This window comes from Ascaphus truei, chromosome 1 (assembly GCF_040206685.1).
Source record: "Ascaphus truei isolate aAscTru1 chromosome 1, aAscTru1.hap1, whole genome shotgun sequence".
NCBI lineage: Eukaryota > Metazoa > Chordata > Amphibia > Anura > Ascaphidae > Ascaphus > Ascaphus truei.
Genome location: NC_134483.1, coordinates 46,092,096 through 46,114,776, shown reverse-complemented (window position 1 = coordinate 46,114,776; position 22,681 = coordinate 46,092,096). Strand labels below are relative to the sequence as shown.

At 43.4% G+C, this 22,681-nt stretch overlaps 1 protein-coding gene across 2 annotated transcripts in view; it reads left to right on the top strand.

The window, feature by feature from the left end:
* Nucleotides 1–22,681, top strand: part of CCBE1 (collagen and calcium binding EGF domains 1) — a 474,905-nt gene that overhangs the window by 367,366 nt on the left and 84,858 nt on the right. For both annotated transcript variants that reach the window (XM_075587449.1, XM_075587459.1), the window contains 2 exons: nt 11,066–11,118; nt 16,857–16,991. In XM_075587449.1, coding sequence (XP_075443564.1) covers nt 11,066–11,118; nt 16,857–16,991 — 188 coding nt within the window. The remainder of the gene's footprint in view (nt 1–11,065; nt 11,119–16,856; nt 16,992–22,681) is intronic.

The following is a 22,681-nucleotide window of genomic DNA, read 5'->3' as shown; positions in this document are numbered from 1 at the left end:
GATGCTGCTTATTTCCTGAGAGGAATTCCCTGGTGTACACGAGTACCCAAGAAGGTACCCACGTACACCACCAATACACAAGGGAGGGTAGCGCTGCCCTCACACGCACTTGGTACTGCCTTGGCGGACATCTTGCTAAATTAGGTGCCCAAGGAACATTGTGCTCTAAGGCCATAAGGGGATATAGCTTGCTCCTGGGGATAGGAGGAAAAGGAGGATAATACCTGGTTATTATTGCTGTGCTGTGTTATGCACGTGTATTCGCTAGGACCCTGCTGGTAAATAATATTGTTTATCATTACTGTGTGTGTCTGGTTATTGCTGTATATGTTCCCGTGAGAAGCCATCCCGCCTATGCTGAGATCCCCACTGGTGGAGGCGATGCACCCCGCAACCCCAAGCTCCCAATCAGCAGAGACTTAGGCCTTCTGTAAGCCTGTAGGTAGCACCATAACGTAGTAGCACGCAAATCTCCCTTGGAGGGGGGGGGGAGGTGGAAATAGGTGTTAAATGTGTATAGTCATGAGTATTAAAGGTTGTCCTGTCACCATTTGTTGTTTTCAGTTAGTAACTTACCTTTTCAGTTAGCACCTGTTTAAGGAACGGGGACCTTAATTGGGGGAAACGGATGCCACTTGTCCTGGTCTAATAGGGTTTTCCCTACCACAGATTGACTGCCACTGTCCTCATCGTGTTGCCAACACTGCAGCCGCTAGTTATGTAGAGCCCGCCCAGTCCAGCAGGTTCTCAACACATCATAGCCTCCCTGCAAGCAGTTCCCGCCTTATCCTTTGTGAAGGGCCCTCAAGTTATGCACCTCCCCCACGTAGGAGTGAGAACTATGTGTGTGGAGTGTTTAACCAAATTCGGCGCTCATATACATTTACAATAACAGTGATAAATCAATATAATAGTGATAATGGTGATACTTAGACAAACACAATGGTTGATTGCAGCTGTAACCTGGTGTAGGATTTCTTTCTCAATCCTCATAGAAAGTGGCAAGTGGATCATCAGGAAGCGCATACCATGTGGGAACACATAAAAAGATCTCTGCAAATCATCTCTGCAAATATCGCTCGATGCTGCCACCGGATGGGGCCTCTCTCTCTGGTCTCCCTCCTTCTCTGCTGGTGATGACGTCACTTCCGGTTGCTGACACGCATTCGTGACACGCACAGCAGAGAAGGAGGGAGACCAGAGAGAGAGGCCCCATCCGGTGGCAGCATCGAGCGATATTTGCAGAGATCATTGAGATCTAAAATGCTGTTTTTAATCTTGCAACATGTGAGTAGATTGGATTATAACTACTTCATTTATTAAATTGTTTTACGGTCTACGCTATGTCCAGTGTTTTCCTGCCCTAAAGGTCAGCTGGGAACCACAGTATTCTGGCAACACCATACTCCACAGATTGACACCAGCTCTTAAAGATACCTTTATGTGCCTTCATTCTACCTCACGTTTGTGAGTATTCTGTGTACACATTCTGTGCTAGCAACTTTACTCCAACACTGCTTGCACAATATTGCACCAAAAGCATTTTTCTTTTTATGTGTTCCCACATGGTATGCGCTTCCTGATGATCCACTTGCCAGAGGAGTGAGAACTACCAATGGATGAAGTCCAGAATACTATTGTTTGCCACAAGTTGATCTGTCAAGTGTGAAGTATGTTAATACCTGTGAAGCAGCACCATCTTTTCCTATCCCTCCATCCACACCCAGCCAGCACCCACCCAGCACCCTGCAAAGGCATGAGAGACTGAGCACTGCCAACGTGTATAGTTAATCTGATGTGACCCCCTTTAGAGCCGGGTAAGGAAGGTTAGATAAACTTAGTGAGTTGATGTGTCTCCTGATACCTACAAGGTCAAGATAATGTAATCCCTCCTCATTCAGTTTGACGGTTGCATTCTTTCCTTTTAAGCAAGTGAGCTCCCGTTGCAGCCAGTTGTACAAAATAAAATCAGTTTCAGACCTCTGACAGTAAAAGTAAATGATCTGATTTACAAACATATGTGTAACAGTAAAGTGAAGATTTGATCACTTTCAAGAACATTTTAATTGTGCCTCTTTTTCCCACAAAACCCTGTGCAGATATTGCTACTCCCACACTTCTCCTGCACTCAACTAAATATGTGATAGGAAATCAACAAAATATCGTCAGTCAATTTACCTTATACTAAACAACCTACTGCAATTGTATTCTGTACAGTATGGATTAGGCTGGGGAGGCACAGTATAGGATCCCTATAATGATAACAACTGCCCTGCCATAAAGCGCCCAACCAACCAAAACAAAACTGAATACATAATAACCCCATTGCTGCCAGTGATCATTAGAAGCACCCAAACTTACACATAAGTTATTTATGAATAGCACAATATTAAATAAACTGTTATCATTATGTTTATTTTGTTTCTCTTGTTTTTAATCATGTAATTACCACAGGGTCATGCCGGCTATTCCATTTTCTGTGGAAGGAAATGGTAGCAATGTTACATTTTGGTAAAAGATCTAAGAAATACAGATGCAGCGGCCGTTATCCGATAATTTACCTGGGCGAATCACGCACTATAGTGCGTCGTGGTCCGAGATGGTCCTCTGCAGACTAAATGGCCCATCGGATTAACACAGCAGGGGTCCCTGCTGTGTCAGGGTCTACCTGTCTGTAAGAGACACGCCGTAAGAGATTGACTGATTCAGCCTCTCTAACTGCGCGCCTCTAACAGGCGATCACAGGGATTTTATTTAAATTTGAACACTACAGTATTGTAGCAGGGGTTCTCCGGAGCTGAACGCATTGATTTCAGGTCCGGGGACTCCCTACTTCTCGAGATACAGGCCCGTTACGGGGTGCCGGTATCTCCGCCATGTTAAAATCCACGTGGGATCTAAACAGCGCAGAGAGATACCGGCCCCCCATACCGGGGCCTATATCTCAGGAAGTAGGGGGTTCCCAAGGCTGAAATCAACTTTGTTCAGTTCAGGAGACCCCCTGCTCACGCACACTATGAATAAAAATAAAATGTAAGCAGCTTCATTACCTTAGCAGCTATCCGCTAAGGTAATGATTTTTTTATTTAGGGGGGGGGAGCGGTGTTTGATATGAGTGTGCGGCAGCAGGGGGTCTTCTGAGCTGAATAAAGTTTATTTCAGCCTCGGAGACCCCCTAAATCCCAAGATACAGGCCCCGTTATGGAGTGCCGGTATCCCTCTGCTTTGTTTAGATACCACTGTCACATGAACCTTAGGATTTTAACATGGGGATACCGGCACCCCAAAACAGGACTTGTATCTCGGGAAGTAGGGGAAACCAATGCGGTTCAGCTCTGGAGACACCCTGCTACAATACTGTAGTGTTTAAAATTAAATCAAAACCCTGTGATCGCCTGTTAGAGGCTGACTGATTCAGCCTCTTACTGCGTGCAGTGCCTTCTTAACGGATGGGCACGCTGGGAGTTGCCCGGGGACCCCCACGAGCATAGGGGGCCCATGCTAATCTATACACAGACCAGAATTTAACACTAATTTTCCGATCCCCCGCCTCAACATTCAAATCTCCCGCTAACTCGGTAGGAGAAAAATTACGACTTGTTGCGGATAGTTGGCATTTCTGCATTCGCGAGAGAAATTTTGCCGATTTTATTGCTTGCAATGTTATGGAAGCAGAATATTGTAACTGATTCGCGGGAGGCAATTAATGGATTTGTTGGAGGTACCAATAAATGTAAGTTTATTTTATCGATAATTTACATTTTTATTCCTGTGAGTGGTTGTGTAGGCAGGGCCCAGTGCACTGCTTTGCCCGGGGGCCTATAATGCTGTTAAGACGGCCTTGACTGCGTGCCACTTACAGACAGGTAGACCCCGGTAAGTAGAAAAAGGATTTGCGCGCGCTGTCCCTCCAATTGCTCTCCCTCAACTTCCAAGTCACCCCTGCAGCTCCCAATCTCCCGTGATCAGCGGGGCAAACTCAGCACATAAAACACAAAAATAGGAGCGTACGGAAAGCTCATGAAAACCAGAAAAGCCAAAATTAGTACATACATCTTTATAAAACATGAATACCACAAAAATTATATCAAAATGAATGTCCCATAACACTACATTAAGATTAGACCACATACAGCAGATCAAAAATGCCCTTGACACGCATCAAGGATCGGGTACTGACACCCAGACTCACAAGGGGGTATTCCTAGTTGGTAAAAAGAAAAAAGGAGCACTAAACTGCCACGATGGTATAAAACAGACCTTAGTGCTCAGACCCTCCTAGTGGCGTCCTCGTGGTTTCTCTGGGCAGCAGCGCGGTAGTCCGTCGTCACGGACGTAGCGTTGCTGCGTATGACGTCACCTACGCGTTTCGTGTCAGATGACACTTCTTCAGGGGTAGTCATGTGATCTTGTGGTGATGCTTAAATACCTCTGTAGGTTAGTGCATCAACCAATGATAATCACTGTCTGTGTCAAATGACTCAACCTTCCAATCAGTTACCACAAATAACAATTAACAAACTGAACGCAATAAAAAACCCATGAACAAATGGACATACTGGTACATATAACACTAAAAACACCTTATATTTCTATTGTCTATTTTTTCATTATATATTCAAGGGTCCTGCGAGCGTAGCTCTGACCCCTGTGGAAGCTGCGATGGCTTTGAATTAATTCTTATTAGCCATCTCTTGCAAGTGTATCTATTTTCATTTATATATACCATTACTACTCATGGGTTTTATTTATTTAAAGGCAACCATCCCTTCATTATATGAAATATAAGATGTTTTTAGTGTTATATGTACCAGTATGTCCATTTGTTCATGGGTTTTTTATTGCGTTCAGTTTGTTAATTGTTATTTGTGGTAACTGATTGGAAGGTTGAGTCATTTGACACAGACGGTGATTCTCATTAGTTGATGCACTAACCCAGGGGGGCGCAAACTTTTTTCCCTGCGCCCCCCTGCCGGCTGTCCCCTCACTCCCGCGCCCCCCCCAACCCCAACTTACCCACGCACCGGTGTAATGACGTCACATTGCCATAGCAATGTGACGTCACAAGACCTCGCGTCATTTTGACGCCGCGTTGCCATGGCGACGCAGGGAGGAAGCCGCCGGAGCCACGGTAAGTTAGGTTTACAGAGGCCCTGCAGCTCCCACTGCACTTAATTTAAGTGCCATCGGGAAGCGCACAGGGCCTCTGTAAACCCGCGCCCCCCGTCGGCAGTCTCGCGCCCCCCCTGTTATCTGACACGAAATGCGTAGGTGACGTCATACACAGCGACGCTACGTCCGTGACGACGGACTTCCGCGCTGCTGCCCAGAGAAACCACGAGGACGCCACTAGGAGGGTCTGAGCACTAAGGTCTGTTTTATACCATCGTGGCAGTTTAGTGCTCCTTTTTTCTTTTTTACCAACTAGGAATACTCCCCTTGTGAGTCTGGGTGTCAGTACCCGATCCTTGATGCGTGTCAAGGGCTTTTTTGATCTATGTGGTCTAATCTTAATGTAGTGTTATGTGACAATCATTTTGATACATTTTTTGTGGTATTCATGTTTTATTTTATAAAGATTTATGTACTAATTTTGGCTTTTCTGTTTTTCTTTCCATGCACTCCTATTTTTGAGTTTTAGGTAGACCCCGGTAGGATTAACACAGCAGGGATACCTGCTGTGATAATCCGATGGGTCATTTAGTCTGCAGAGGACCATCTCGGACCACGACGCACTATAGTGCGTGATTCACCTTGTGCTTACCAGTGCCCATATTCCCTCCTTTAGTGGCTTCACATGACCTCAGTTAGAGCTGTCCAGCCACAGTACTACATTGTGAGTATGTTGCCAGCTGTAGGAATGCAAGGAATAGACGTTGACTGGAGTTGAGGCCGGCCCGCGTAGACTGGAGATGTGCAGAGTGACAAGTAAGAATGGAGAAACCGTGAAAATAAGCCATCTTTTTAAAGAGGTCACAGTACCCTCTAAATGGAATACTCAGAGCCATCTATTTTTATATAAATAAACATAAGACATTTTCATAAATTATTTGGTTATCACATAGAATCTTAAATGTCTGACACATTATTTATCAGGAATTACTTTGCATTCAAATTAAACATTTACTTCATATATATGATTGAGATATCTATATGTTAATAGATATAACATTGCATATTTTTGTTTTGTGCTGAAAAATCAAATAAAGATTACAGATAAAGTTGTGGGGTCGCATGATCAGTAATAATTGGAAGGGCCCTTCTTCCCTTGCTTGGAAGTTGGTAACTCTACAGTAGTTGTGAGGTTGAGGGATAAGCTGTACAGCACATACTGTAGCTGCTGTTAATATGGTTTCATGAGTAGTGAGATTTGGATAGTTGGGTTGGAGGTGGAAGATTGAGTTTAAGAGCAAGAATCTCGTGCTTGAGTTGGGACTATTGCCATCTACTCAAAAGGGAACACAAAGACACGTAAGAATCTCTATCAAAACCATAAACAGCTTTGTTAAATGGTTGCTTTAACATGATACGTGCTTTAAAAAACTGAATAGTGTGATTTGAATAAAGCAATATAACGCTTGGAGCATTTACAATATCAGTTGGGTAACTGGGCTATTCAATGTGTACCAACGTTTCACAAACTAAAAGCTGTAATACGTGTCCTGGCAGATGTACGGCTTTTAGGTATGAGTTCCCCATGTGGGTGTCACCTGCAAAGCCGAATTTTATATAAGAAGAGATTTGTGGATGGTTTAAGAGGATTTCTTTTCCATTAAAAGACTCTTTGGTCTACAAATAATAGAAATCAGATCCTAGTAGTGAAAAGTTTAGATACATTAAGGCATTTCTAGATACGATTTTCTGTTTGGCCATTGGTTTTGTATTATGTTAACACTACTTTTTCAAACCTGTCTTTAACTCTACTTTTTGAACACTTTTAATGCCAACAGAATCTGTAAAAAGGGACAATATCTGCATCCAAAGAATTATATTATTACACCAATGCCATCTAAATGTGACAGACCTTTTAAGCATGACTGTGTGAGCATGTAACGCCTGCTTTGGCACAGAAACACTTCGTATTTGCTGGAACACAAAGATGAATCCTACACGGATGTAATACGGTGGGCTGCAGTTAGCCGGAAAACCTTTCTTCTAAACCCTGTAACGTAGATGGGGTGACGGGGAGACTTTTTTCCCCCCTGCGATCTCAAGGCTTACAATGTTCCGTTTACATAAGAGATTTTGCCAAGCACAGACGGTTGATGGTTCAGAATATATTGGTAGAATATGTGTGGCATCACAGTGTCATAAACATTCTGCCCCTGGGGCTACCAGGACTGCAGCATGACCCTGTGCCAGCCCTCAACATCAGGAACAGAAGGAGACGTCCTCTTGTTCTGTTTACAGCCACGTGTTATAATGTTCACTGAATGTCAGAGGGGAACACTAATGGTTATACTCTTTTTCTGCCAGAGGGGCTTTCCAAGGAGAATGGCATTGACAGCACTCCGATAAACAATGTGAAACCACTGCTAAAGATAATAAACATGTTGTTATGAACATTTTCCATTTTCCTTAAAAATCATAAAAACGTAATTAAAGTCTTAATGTACTGTATCAAGGCAATTTTGGAGAAAACCTGGGGCATTTTGGCCCTGCACCAAAGCATTTTGCTCACATTTTGCCCAGTCGGCCCCAGCTGGCTCCACAGGGAGTGTCGGTAGGAGGATTTGGGAAGGAGTTGTGTTGCAGCGATTATAGTGAGATGTACAGTATCACATTCTGCACCATTCTTTTTACCTTTTATTTACCCACAAAGATCATCCATATGAGCCATAAAAGTCTGCATCAGATGTTAGAAAATGTTCTTTCATGTGCCGTAACTCTGCTCCAAAAAGTGGAACACTCAAAAAGTCCCTTTTACATTGATTAATATTAGAAAAAGAGGGCAGGGGGGTGGGGGAGGGGTCAGAGCTTTGTGTTTTGTCACTGAAATCGTGTTTTGATTTCGATGTTTGAGTGAATTAAACTGTTGAAAGTATCATTACAATTTCAGTGACAAAACACTACGACGTTTAACTTAGAACGCGCGTGCTCGCCACACCCCCCGTCTTTTTTTTTGTTTAATGATATCAGTGGCTCTATATTCTAAATATTCAAAATGTGCGCACTGTAGCTTTTAAATAAGGTACAAATCTCGTGTTTTACAGTTATTTAAATCAGAATGAGTGTTTATAATTTTAGCATTGTGTAAAATGTATTTGTGCTGTGATCTTTTATATTATACAAATGTCAAAAATGATTGCGTAAATATTGTCAAAAAATAGGAAACTTTACGGGATATCATGATAACTTGATATATTTGATCAAATAAAAATAGCCGATGCATTGATATTTTGAAATTACGTAACAGTGTAGCCACAGACAACACAAGATGTTAAAGTTAAGTACAAGTGTATTTTTACAGTGATCGAAAACACAAGAGTTTTTGTACAATATGAAGGAAACAGATAACCTTACAGAGAAACCTTTAAATTATTATGTGTGGCTTTCTCTTCTTGCTACACACACAAATAGCACACTTTACACTTTATTAAATGCTTGTAACACATGATATACTTATCAAGGTATTTTCAACTTGCTTTATACTAACTATAACGCTTTCTTTTTGTATAGTGTCTAGTTACCTGGCATCTGGTTTTATAACCTCGCTCCCCTTTATTTAGCTGGCAATGATGAGATCACTAGGGCTCAGATAGTGCTGATTAATGGAAGGGTTAGGCTGTGGCCGCTTCTGCGCATGTACACGCAGGGAAAGACGCTTCTGCGCATGCACTGGGAATACCATCCAATTTCATCACTTCTGGTACACATAGTTCAGCGCATGCGCGCACGGAGATGGCCGCTTCTGCGCATGTACACGCAGGGAAAGACGCTTCTGCGCATGCACTGGGAATACCATCCAATTTCATCACTTCTGGTACACATAGTTCAGCGCATGCGCGCACGGAGATGGACGCTTCTGCGCATGCGCGACCAACACCATACAATTACGTCACTTCCGTTACACATTTTCCTTCCCAAAGAAGGAGAGTTTGTCCTATGAGAACTTACTTTTTGCCAGCTTTTACTTCACTGTTTTTTTGAGCAGAGTTGTAGCATAGAACAGTTTCTTGCATCTGATGCAGTACGTTGGACTTACGCCAGTGCAGATGTAGAGGATTTTTTATTGTAAATAAAAGGCAAAAAGAATGGTGCAGAGAGACGCAGATTGTTCTGTATCGCAAAATAATCTGTGCACTATTTCACCCCTCTTCAACTCCTCCTACTGACACTCCCAATGGAGCAGCAAACTGGAGCTGATTGTACCAAATTGGAGAAAGATGCTTTAATATATAGGTGCAGTTTTGCTCCAAATTGCCTATATACATAGATCCCAATTACCCCCTATACCCCTTGATTGTTCTTTTACTAGAGAACATGGCAGCAAAGACCAGCATAACCAGAAATCTTTAAACTGCAACATGATAAAATAGAAAGATAATAATCACTACAGTATGTAAAAATCTAAAAGATTTGTTAAAAACAAAACTATGATGTTTTTCTTTAAATGATTGTTTGAGACTGCGGTATAAGGAATAAAACATGGCATCTCCTACACAGGCAAAGTGCTGTTAGCAATAGAATAAATGAAACACTTATTATACTGATACCTTAATGCAGCAATCCACATTCCACACTGCTCATGTTTTGGCACTGGCAGGGGTCTCGCTATCTTTTTTGGAGCGCCTTGGTTTTAGAGGTACAATTTATTTGGGGTTTTTTCATTTGACTGTGATACTGCCGATCGGGGTATGGAGACAGTGTCATGATTGGAATTAGCACAGATTAATGTGTATCCCTTTGGTATCTGTGATGGGGAAAATACCCTGTCACTTCCTTCCTTTTTTCTCCATATTTCCCTATCAATGGCGGAGATTATAGTAGCTGCGCACTACGCATCACGAGTTGCCCGAGTGATGGGTGCACTAAGGCCGGAGGCGATGGGGCGGGCGTGGCAGAGACGTCACCAGGCTGGTTCGCCCTCATTGGCTGAACTGCTCACAAAACAAAATGATTTGTCTTTTGAAAAACCTGCCGCCTGGTCGCTCTTCATCGCGCCTGCACCAACTATGGCCGGCCCGATAGAGGTTCTCCATTTTGTTTGCGCAGCGTGTGAAATTGCACACACATTCGCGCCTTAGGAGGTTAAATGTAATGATTTACACAAAAACTGGTGCATATAATACGAATAAATTCCAGCTCCAGTTTTGCTGGAAGAAAGCAACAATCCCAGCAACCATTTTTTACAATGATTTCAAGATTATTTCTTGTACGCAGGTAGGTTTTGTAACAGTAGAACGAGGTGGTGTAATAAGCACACGATGTAACTTCCGCCAGCAATCTGCGTTTGAATAGATAAGAGTTGTACGGAGGTCTACTAGATATAACACAATCCCAATGTGACGGCCTCCGAAAAAGAATCCTCTAATTGCTAAAATAGAACTTTTAATATTAAACGAAAATATAAACCATTAGCAGCATAAGGTACAATAACATCAATGAAAGTATTCTAGAGCACCTATTCTAGTGTTTTTGTATTATGTGCAGCTTCTCACCAATACTATATTATAATATTCTGATGGTCCCATCAGCACTTTAGGTCGTCCCTCTGGAATACTTTTAATTGATTTCATTGTTTTATATTGTATCCTATGCAGCGAATGGTTTATATTTTACTTTAATATTAAAGGTTATATTTGATTAATTATAGGATTGGTCTTCAGAGAGCATCACATTTGGATTCTGTTGTATCTAGTAGTGTAAGTTATGTAACTCCCAGGTAGCACCCCACAGCTGAGCAGGTATCTCCCCTCCCCCTCCCCACCCCCGCCCCCCATTGAAAGAGTTGTATGGAACCCTATGGAACTTGATGGTCAAGAAGAAATTAGATATTGAATATGATTTCGAATAGTAGAGTTGTTTGTTCTTAATTTGTTCATTTCTTTTTTTTGTCTTTTAGGAAAAAATGCTGCAAAGGTTATAAATTTGTTCTTGGGCAATGCATTCCAGAAGGTATGTGCTCTTTTTTTAACATGTTTTCAACACACCAGCTTTTCTCCTCATTCCTTTTCCGAAAGATAGATTGTCGGCTCTCTTTAGGGAGGGATTCACTAGGCCCAGATTTAATGTGGCCATAACCTAAATGAACACTCGTTAATCATAACGCTGTATTCACTAACGGGACGTTAAGCGGGATTTACACCCTGGTATTATTTGTAACTGCTGTCACTGTAAATGACATACAAATGAGCTCATTACAGCTTAAATTATATATATCCCATACTCACTAAGCTCCGGTAAGGTGAACACTGGGAAATAACACTACGTTATTTAAGTCATGCCTAACTCTGGCGTTATTCCCAGTCAGACACTAAGGGTATTATTCATTAAACAGAAACTCCTATTGATTTAAATCCTACAGTTTCCCCTTTAGACATGTTTAATTGAGATGTGCGAAATGTAATGTGCAAACTCTGCCATAAAAAAAAGCTACATATACACAGGGGCACCTCAGCCGGGACTTTGGAAGAAAGCTGGTCAGAATCGAAGTTCATCCGTGGACCGTGGATAGGATCTCAAACCGCCCCCCCCCCCCTCCAACCGTCCCTCCCCCCTTCCTTTCTGATGTTTTATGTTACACATCCATTTGGGGTATATAATTAACATTACTGAACTAAGCTTCAAGACTTCGGAGCTCAAGGGATAAAATGTGAATACCATTTGTCATGTCATGTGAAAACCCCAATAAAATGTTAAGTTTAAAAAAAAAAAAAAGGAAACGTTCGCCCAAAACAAATTTGTAGGATCAAATGACCGTTATGTGGAAGCTCACTTGACCAATGTGTAGGTCACATTAGCCACGAAACCTAGTCTTTAAAAACTACAAAATTGCCAAAATAGGGAAATTCAGTGTTTTCTTGAAATGTTGAAAAAAAATTAGGAAAAAATGTGAACTTTCATTCCCGTGTGTCATTAAAACAATGCTGCAAAATGAATAATAATAGCATGTTCTTGAATAGCGCTGCTAGTTTTTTATGTAGCGTTTTACAGAGACATTTTGCAGGCACAGGTCCCTGTCCTGTAGAGCTTACAATCTATTTTTGGTGCCTGAGGCACAAGGCGATAAAGTGATTTGCCCAAGGTCACAAGGAGCCGACACCGGGATTTGAACCAGGTTCAAACTCAGTGCCAGTCAGTGTCGTTACTCGCTGAGCCGCTCCTTCTACTTTCTGCCAAAATGTGCAAAAAAAAACTATGTTCAAAGATCAGTTCGCACATCTCTACTGGTCAAGGCGTAAGTAATGTAAAAAGAATTTATTACATCAGAATATAATGTCACTTATACTTTGTGTCATCCTTTACACCTGGTATTAATGACCCCCGTTATTTGTTAGACAAAGGGATAGTTTTGAATAATCCTGATCAATCTTGTTTTTTATTAAAGTACGCGTAACCAATTCACTGGTCTTGAACCAAGAACGATTAGACTATAAAGCAGGGCTGGCCAACTTCAGCCCGCAAGGGCCAGCAACAGGTCAGGTATACAGCATATCTCTGCTTCAGCACAGTCATTCTGACTGAGCCACCTGTGCTGAAGCAGGGATATCCTGAAAACCGGACCTACTGGTGGCTCTTGAGGACTGGGAGTTGGCCAGCCCTGCTATAAACTATCTCTTCCACCCTGGAGGGTCCAGCACAGCACTGAAGGCGTTAAACCTTTTTTTAGGCATCTTACAATGGATTACTTGGTCTTTGGCATCTCAACCTCAGATGAGTAATAACTAACATATTAAAATTCACTGCCAGCTTACATTACATTCCTTTAAGTGTAAAGCAATAGATTATATGAAACGTCACTGTAAAAGAAGTGGTTTGCTTGGCATTGAAACCACTTGCTAAGATGCAGAATTAGTATCTCCAACTTGCTCCCCGTGGCGACAGCTGCCTTCCTGCACACCGCTGCCCCAGCTCTGCGAGCCGTGCTCTGTATGAGACCTGGAACAGGTTGTTGAGTTGTTCTGAGCTGGGAAAATAAATTGGAAACTTATCGTTAGAATTTTTCAGATACCTCATTTAATACTGAAAATATTTTTTCCAGGGCTTAAAACCAACCGTTAGCTCTTCATAGCCAAAACGCGGTTTCGCTCACATGACATGAACAACTGGTGCTAGTTTTCCAAACTCCCGGAAGGTATGTTTGCCAGAGAAAACAGATGACAAAAACACTGCACGGAGGAGACCCTCCTCTTCAAATGCATACATGAACATATCAGCTGGCCGGAAGTTAATGCTAAGCTGCAATGCTTAGCGTATTTTCTGTATGTGCGTATTTCAAAAATAATCAGGAGATCTAAAGCAGGGGCGCGCAAACGTATTTTGCTGTGCCCCTCTATGGGCGCAGATTTTATGATCCAATCGCTATTGTTATTTGGAAATCATGTGAGTGTATTTCTTACCATTTTTACTGCATATAAATTTTATGGGTGCAGTCTACACTATGTCTGTTCTTCTTTTTTGAATGTATGCAAGCGGTGAAGATAGCCTAAGACATATGCGGAGGCAGTTTCTATATGGGAGACCATTGCAGCATAAAGATACCTTTACACGCACTTTAACACAGATTAATCTGTGAGTATAAGATCCACCGGATGAATGAAGTTTGGATACTTCAACCTTCGTTTCAGACATATTTCACTATGTTGTATATGTTTTTTATTTTTCATGGTCATTGTGCTCCCTCATTCTCTTTGATCTCTAAGCGTACAGCAGCAGTCCTACATTCCTCCCCTCCACCCTATTTCTTATTTAAGGAGGAAGCAGGAGGTCGCTGGAGTTGAACCGCGTTAATTTCAGCTCCGGGGGACCCCCTGCTCCAAAAGATAATTACATTGTACATTGTAAGTTGATGCCGGAATCCCATAGATGTTTTTACCCCCCCGCATCACGCAGACCTATAAGAAGCCGCGACAGATGACTTTGCAGCCTCATGTTTTCCTGAGTGATGTGGGATATGTTGCCCTCCATTTTGTTTCCCCCGGTAGGTATCTCGGGAAGCAGGGGGTCCTCTGAGCTGAAATGAATGCGGTTCGGCCCCGGAGACCCCCTGCTTCCTATGTAAAACATAAATTGGTAAGAACAGAACTGGCAGAACTGCTCCTTTAAGTTTCATTTTTGTGCACCTCTGTTGTGAGATATTATATATTCATTTATAATATTTACATTCATTTAAGTTACAGGCTCTCAATAAATAATATCTACGTACCATTTATGGAGCAAAGAGTTTTTTTTAACGGCCCAAGTTAATTATAGAAACATTATTAAATAATCATTTAATATTTCAAAACTTTTTCAGCACATGAACGTATGTAAAAACATGTCAAAATGTAAACGATTATCACTGCATTTTGTACAGCCCATGTAGATGTAATGCAAAATTAACCGTTTGAACTGTTCCTATTAAGGATGGTATTTTGATTTTAACAATGTTTGGTGTTTTGGTTTTGCAAGAACTTAATTCATTTTGTTTTTTGTATGAAATAAATCAAAAAAGGGAAAAAATGATCAGAAATGTTTTTTATTATTTCAAAATTCGAACTTGTGCTTTAGAGATCCATCTACCCATCCATCTACCCATCCATCCATCTACCCATCCATCCATCTACCCATCCATCCATCTACCCATCCATCCATCTACCCATCCATCCATCTACCCATCCATCCATCTACCCATCCATCCATCTACCCATCCATCCATCTATCCATCCATCCATCTACCCATCCATCTACCCATCCATCTATCCATTTACCTACCCATCCATCTACCTACCCATCCATCCATCCTAGCTACGTTAATGTAGAGAATAATCCCCTTAAAGATATATTTACCAGCACTGGACAGAACAATCAAATATATAACAGTGATTTATTAATAACACAAACACAGGAAGTATAAGCATAGCATACTGTATACTATACAAATGTGCTATAATTGTTAAGCAGGAATACACGTACAATATACTGCAATAGTAAAATCACATAAGTTATTTTCCGGCGGCAAAACAGGGGCAAACCAAATACAAAAGGATCGCCCTGGATTCATTATAGGAGAACATTGACAGTTGATTGCAATGGGATTCCTTTTCCTGCGATAAATATCTGCTGTTTGTACACTGGTTTAAGAGAGTCCGCATAATGCGCTAGACAGAAATACACCTTTCACCTGTATTCAATGAATTCTGTTACAACAACATTACATATGATTGCCACTGATCATAAATAAAATAAAAAATATTGAAAGAAAAAAACCACCCACTCATTAGCAGAAGACTACAGTGGTAACTATAAAAGGTTGCCACATATGTTCTTTCCATTGCTATTTTATGGCTCCATATTTTTTCACTGTTGCAGGATAACTCTAAATTAGGGTCTCTAAAACTGTGATATATAATCCATATGTCGTTTTAAAGCACTTCAGTAGTAGTGCAAAACATATCTTAATATATTTACTCCAGGAAGCTCTCTCCTGTAACCTGTGACCTTTCTATCCCTGCCAGCATATCAATGCAAGTGTGTTGCTGTTGCCTCTTTAACGGTCCCCTGTATGATCCATTAAAGTCATCTATTTTTTATATGTGAGCCCTCTCTGGATCTTTTTTTGCTGAGGATGGTGCTCCATTTTTCTTCATCCTCTTTGCTATCAATGCTAAAGGTTGCTTAGCATACAGCCAATAAAGAATATCACTTGTGAGCACATTGTGTGGTCATTGCATGTAATTTCCCAGAATCCCTTGATGCAGTGGGAGCACTGTATGCAAGGTGATAATGGTTGAAAGGCAGGGTTGCAGACCTGTCAAGACATGTGAATGTGCTCACAAGTGATATTCTTTATTGGCTTTATGCTAACGGTGGAGGTTTTTTGTTGCCTTTTTCACCACCATAACTTAAAATGTATATGGTAAACCTACCCAGCATAGAAGTATTGCACAGCAAGTATAAACCAACCTCACACTGATGATACCCATCAAGGTTGAAACATGTCTGTGAGTGGTTTGACTTGCTTTGCTAGTCCCATGCTGTGTTTACAAGCTGTGTGAACAGCGATGCATCAGCTTAAATGGGCTCCATGTGAATGGATTTTCCAGGCAAAAGGTGATACATTGTGTGCTCATTTTGCATGTCATTTCCCAGAATCCCTTGCTGCAGTGGGAGCCCTGTATGCTAGGTGATAATGTGAAAGGCTGGGTTGCAGACCTGCCTAAGACATGTGAATGTTCTCACAAGTGATATTCTTTATTGGCCCTCCCTCCCCCACCCCCCTCCCCCCCACACACACATAATTCTGTATATGGTATACAATGCTATGAGATACATATGGTACAATTATATATCATTACACAGATGAATAGAGATACATTATCATAGAGGTCTTCCACACAACATTTTATACTGACGAGAACCACTGCCTTATCGCACTATAACAGACAGATTTGTCAAATAAGTCTTCCTTTTTTAATCTCTGTCTTCCTCTCGCCCACACCACCTTCCAAAATATAAAAAATTTCCTTTGTAAAGTAAATGGTCACCCAACAGAATCCACATCGTCTCAATTGACTACATCAACCTGTCTCTTAATCGTACCATTGTGTACATGATTGAACCTGTCCATTCTCCCTTTGCCCTGTTATACGAGCTGCCTGGTTCCTGTTTTACAGCCCTTATTCACCTGATTTGTGCACTGTCTCTCTTCACAGATTATGATGTATGTTCAGAGGCCCCATGTGAACAGCAGTGCACCGATAATTTTGGTCGTGTCCTGTGTACTTGTTATCCTGGATACCGATATGATCGAGAAAGACACAGGAACAGAGAGAAGCCCTATTGCCTTGGTAGGTGATATTTATGTGCCGCACAAGTGGGCTTATTCAATAAAGTGCGTAAGTGCCGTTTAGGTCCTACTGCATTGAATGTCCCATTCGAGTCAACAGGACTTTGCGACTGGTGGTGCTGAATCGGCACTATAACACTTTATTGAATAAGTCCCAATGTGTTAATAATCCCTGTAACAATGTAAGGTTTAACTTGCAGGTCCCGTCATTCCAGCACTGGAGGGGTTACATCTATCCACTTCTATGCTCTGTTTTACTTCTTAGATACATGACCTTTTATTTTACTCAATGTCTTAGAATGTGCTGTGGCACCGACTGTAGCTTATTACAGTTCCTCAGAGTCTTACTGAATGTGTTTGTGGAGCTTCTCTTATGTGTATCATTTCATGTCGGTGTAGTCGTTCAAATTGCTTTCATGCGGGGCTGCACATAGATGGGACAGGTGTAGGGTTCAGGACAAAAGAAGAGTAGAGGCTCCACGGATTTTGCAAATTGAAATATTTATTGAAGCCAGAATGTTCCAACGTTTCAGCTTCCCACTAGGAATCTCATTCTATGACAGGCTGCCTAGACGGCCAAAACGTTGGAACATTCTGACTTCAATAAATAATTGCATTTGCAAAATCCGAGGAGCTTCTGCTCTTCTTGTGTCCTGAATTCTGTCCATGGAACGCAGCGGGCCTTCCCTTACTGAGAAGAGAGCACCGGTATAAGTATCCTCAATTTTTTTCATTGCTGGTGTACAACATTTATCTTTGTTACAGGTGTAGGGTTGCCAGACGTCCCATCTATACGGGATTGTCCCCTAATCCAATGAATTATCCCATTGTCCCTGAAAGGTCTGTTGGGACACATAATTGTCCCATATTTCTGGGGCAATGGAACAATTCAGGGCCGAAGGTCGGCCAGCAGGAGAAGTATGGCAGCGGTGCTGCGGCATAAGGCGGTGGATGTCGGATGTAAGGAAGAGGGGGGGAGCTGTGAGAGGGGGAAAGCTGTGAGGAGGAGGATAGGGACTGTGGATAGGGAGGAGTGGGGCTGAGAGATGGAGGATGGAGGGAGGAGGGAGGTTGAGAGATGGAGGAGGGGGGCAACGGTGTGTGTTTTTTTAATGAAAACATATAGGAAAGGTCTGTATTTCAATGTTATTTTCCTACTGTATTTTGGCATCCCGTATTTAAAAAACTTAAATGTGGCAGCCCTAAACAATGTTAAACAAGCTACCTATGAAAGATTACCTATTCCATTTTTGGAAAATGTAATCAGGTTTGTCTGACACAAGTTTCTTAGGCTATGTCCACGCTGCCGCTGAGCGAGCTTGGCGCTTGATGCGTTAACTTCAGTGCATCTGAATCTTCATGGCCACGCACGCGCTCGTGCACGGCACGTACGCTCTCCCAAGCTCGGGAGAGTTAAGGAAAATTGACTCTGAAGTGTGCTCAGCAGCAGTCAATGCACACAGAATACAGCCACACACACTACACACAGAAATAGCCCCGATCCATGCCCCCCCCCCCTCGCGCTTGCAAAATTATGCAGGACATCCTGTGCTCCTCCTTGGAGAGTTGGGGACGTCACAACTCTCAAGCATGAACACGCCCAGCGGCAGCGTGGCCGCAGCCTTAGACAAACAAGACTATTTCCATCCCAAGCTCCGTTCGCCTATTTAACGTAACTAACCAAAATGAACGTTACGTTTATCCTAACACCTATGCGGTAAAGAGAAAACGTTATGTTTATCCCAATGTCTATGACAGTCATATTCAACCGGGGTTAGGGGTTCTGCGGCCGCCAGGGGGGGGACTTGGCAGAGCAGCGTGAGTGACCCCATGCAGCAGTGACCCAGCGACACTCTATGCAGCTGCAGCCGCCCAGTCACTGCGATCCTTCCTCTCCCTGCTCCTGTCGGTGCCAGAAGTCGCGTTCAACTTCCGGCAGGCAGGAGGAGGGCGCTACGGACCACAAAGGTGCGTGTCTGCATTTAACCCATGTTCCCCCACCCTAAGGGAGAATCACCGCTGTTACCTGGTGTCGGTGCTACCTGTTAGGCTTGCAGAAGGCCCTGAGCATCCGCCAGTGTTGTTTGGGGATTAACAGGACAGGCTTTAGGTGCTTGGGTGGTTCTTCTCTCTGATGGTACAGCGCCTCCATTCCCACAGGGCCTATCATGGATAGTTGCAGTCCCCTGTGGAAAACACTCGCACCTCTCCCTGAATAACTGCAGCCTCAGGCAGGAGTACAAAACAGTAACTGGGGTCTTTATTCCTTCACATCAGTATTCAGCAACACAATCCATTACAGTATACATCTTCCTCAGCAAGAGAGACTCACTCCCACTGGACCCTACATAACCCAGCAGAAGATCACCTCGCAGCTTGCTACTTTCTTTGTCCCTGGACTCAACCTCCAGGGCTTGAGGCCCCAAAAGTCTATCCCTGACTCCCACACTCACTGGTGGAATGTGGGGTAGTTGATCCCACTCCCCTGAGGGAGGGGAAGGAAGGTAAACCAGAGCCCTGGCTCCACACTTCCAAATCACAGAACAGACTGAATTTAGGCTGCATCCCCCCTTTTGTATCCAGGGGAGGGTCCGAGGTTTGAGCCCTTGATAGGGCAGTACCCAGGCCTAAGGCACGCCCCCCCCCCCCTTCCACTCAAGGGAGTTGTTTACTGCAGCAGCAAGGAGCATAGATTTTACCCTAACACTGCCTGCACTGGTACCAGGGCTTATGTGTTAGGCAGGGCAGATTAGTAGCCCAGGGGGTACCTGGCTACATGTGCAAGAGAGAAGCGGGAGAGTGTAAGGGGGGAGAGTGTGAGGGAGAGAGTGTAAGGGGAGAAAAGAGAGGAGGGAGAGTGTAAGGGGAGAAGAGAGAGGGGCAGAGTATAAGAGGAGAAGAGAGTGGGAGAGTGTGAGGGGAGAATAGCGGGGGACAGTGAGATAGGGGGAGAGGGTAAGGGGGCAAGAGAGAGAAAATGTTACGTGTATCCTAACGCCTATGCTCTAAAGAGAATAATGTTAGAGTTAGCCACTGAAATAACATATCGATACATTTCTACGGATGTTAGAATTACTCATATGCAAATCAGATGCTAATGACCCGGTAGCCTAAGATCGCAGATGCACTAAACTCTGCTAATGTTAGCGCAGGGAAATAGGTCACACCTAAACTTACCGTTAATCACAGCAAGACCATGATTATCCTACGTTATTAGATAGAATTCCCTGTAATGAGAAATACCCAAAGTAAAAAGTTAATTTGGTCTGACACTTAAGGCCAAGTCCATAGACGGACAGGCCGTGCTGAGGCGTTCGGACGCTCCGCGCTGAGCTACTGCATCCTCAATGAGGATGCCTTGAGAGGGGGCTCACGCGAGCGTCTGCAGGCGTGCTGACGAGTTGGAGGTTTCAGCCGAGCGCCAAGCTGTTTTTCAGAGCGCTGTCGGCTGAAAACCTCCAATCACAGCACAGCAGCGTCAACGTCACGGCACCGTGACATTGACGTCAGTGCGTTGCGGGCGATTGGCCCAGCGACGTCACTGCCCCGCCTCCAACCACCTCCCCCCAGCTCCCTTCGCGCACGCTGGCTCGCCTGCAAGTCCGTGCAATCGCGCTGACTGAAGCAGGCGAGCCTCAGCGTTAGCGCGCCTCCGCTCTCCTCACCCCTCTATGGCCCGGGCCTAACACTTATTTTTAAAATAGTTATGTGTCAGACCAAGATATATATTATAAATAATATAACATTAATAAAGACATGCGTTACACGTTTGGAACGCGCTACAGGCAGTCCTCGGTTATCCAACGGAATCCGAGTTGGATAGTGAAACCGTTGTAAAGCGAGTCCCATGTTAATCAGCGGCGGTGAGCGTTGGATAACGCATTCCGGCATCGAAACACGGCCCATAGGGTTGCATTGTAAAGCGTTGGATATGCCATTCGTTGTAAAGTGAAACGTTGGATAACGAGGACTACCTGTAGTGTATTTTTCCTAATGCGCATGTGCATTGTATTGCTTGACGCGTCTCTGCGCTTTTAACGTGCCCACTAATGTATTTAGCACTACAATATAGCTTTTGGTGACGGATGTTGTTTTTTTAATATACCGTATTGGCCCGAATATAGTGCGGCCTCGCACATAATACGACCCTAAGGTTTTTAAGGTGTTCTACATGAAAAATAAAAGGTGTTAGGCTGCGCATACAATAAATGTACAGTTTTCGGAAGGACATTTTTAGGGGGGAAAAAACATAGCACTATATTCGGGCCAATACGGTAATTAGATTAGTGAATACACGTTGAACTCAGGGAAAATAAAGTCTGTTTCCTATTTATGTAACGTCACGCTGTTTAACCTAATTTAACGGAGCCATAGAGTGACACACAAACTGAGTGACACAAAGACATACACTCACTCACACACACATGTACAAAGCAGGCACACTAATATAATCCCTACCTGCCGCTGGCAATGCAGCAGACATATCCGCTGGAGCCTGCTGGGGATACTGTGGAGGTCTGAGGGTGAGGTGTGGCTTGAATTGTGATACGATGCAGGTGAGGGAGACGAAAGAGACCCTCACAGCCACAGGTGAGAGAGGGGCAGCAGTGGCACGAGGAGACCCCCTCCAAGGGAGGAAGTGCGCACAGGAAAGAGGGGGGGGGGAGACAGCCATTAACCACAGAAAACAGGAGGAGGACGCATGTGTCTGCCACCGGAACAAATGAATGTAGACCAATGGAGGCGCACATAGTGTGCCCGCTCAAGCGCTACGGAGCGACAGTTAACAGAAGACACAAATTAAATTATTTTTGCAGCGCGATGGCCGCGTCACGCAAGCGGTTCAGCCAATGAGAGTGAACCGGTCACGTGACGTCATGGCCATGCCTCCCGATCGCCTCCAGCCTAGTGCAACTATAATCGCGGCCTTCAGTGTGACTTGAAGCTTCAGAAGTGTCAGTGCCCCATACCAGCCCAGTTATAAGTTTGACATGGGTGCCCTAGCAGGACATAGTATATTTCAAAGAGAATTTAACTTATGCTAAACGGTTTTTAAAAAGTACGTGTGGCAAAAGCCAGTCCTCTGTTAACCATATCTCACTGATAATGCACGTTTAAAAAAAGACCTTAGACAGTGATTGCAAACGCAGGCCCAGAACCACAAGAGGGTGTTAAGCTTCAGCACAACTTTACTCCTCTTCATATGATGGGGAGTAAAGACGTGTAAAAGCTTAGCACACGTTTGTGGATCTGGGCCATAGAATGTGTTACCGCTCATATGCTATGTGCATTGCTTAAATCACAATCATACTCGAACACAGGGGCAGCCAAGTCCAGTCCTCCAGAGCTGCCAACCGGTCAGGTTTTCAGCATAGTCCTGCTTCAGCACAGGTGGCTCTGCCAACTACGGTGCTGAAGCAGGGATATCGTGAAGACCTGACCTGTCTTTGGCCCTCGAGGACTGGAGTTGGCTGTTATAACATAAGCAGGGAGAAGGAAGGTACAGTTGACCTCAACACACAAGCATGTGCGATCTCTTTTAATTGGGCAACAAATGCTTTTTTTTGCCTCCCTCAATATAAAGATCCCCAAAAATGCTGTACAAATGCATTTTTAAAGGTACAGACCCCAAGGAGAAGGCATTTAAGGTTGTATGGCATTTTGGCATTGGGTAACAATTGTTTAACCTCA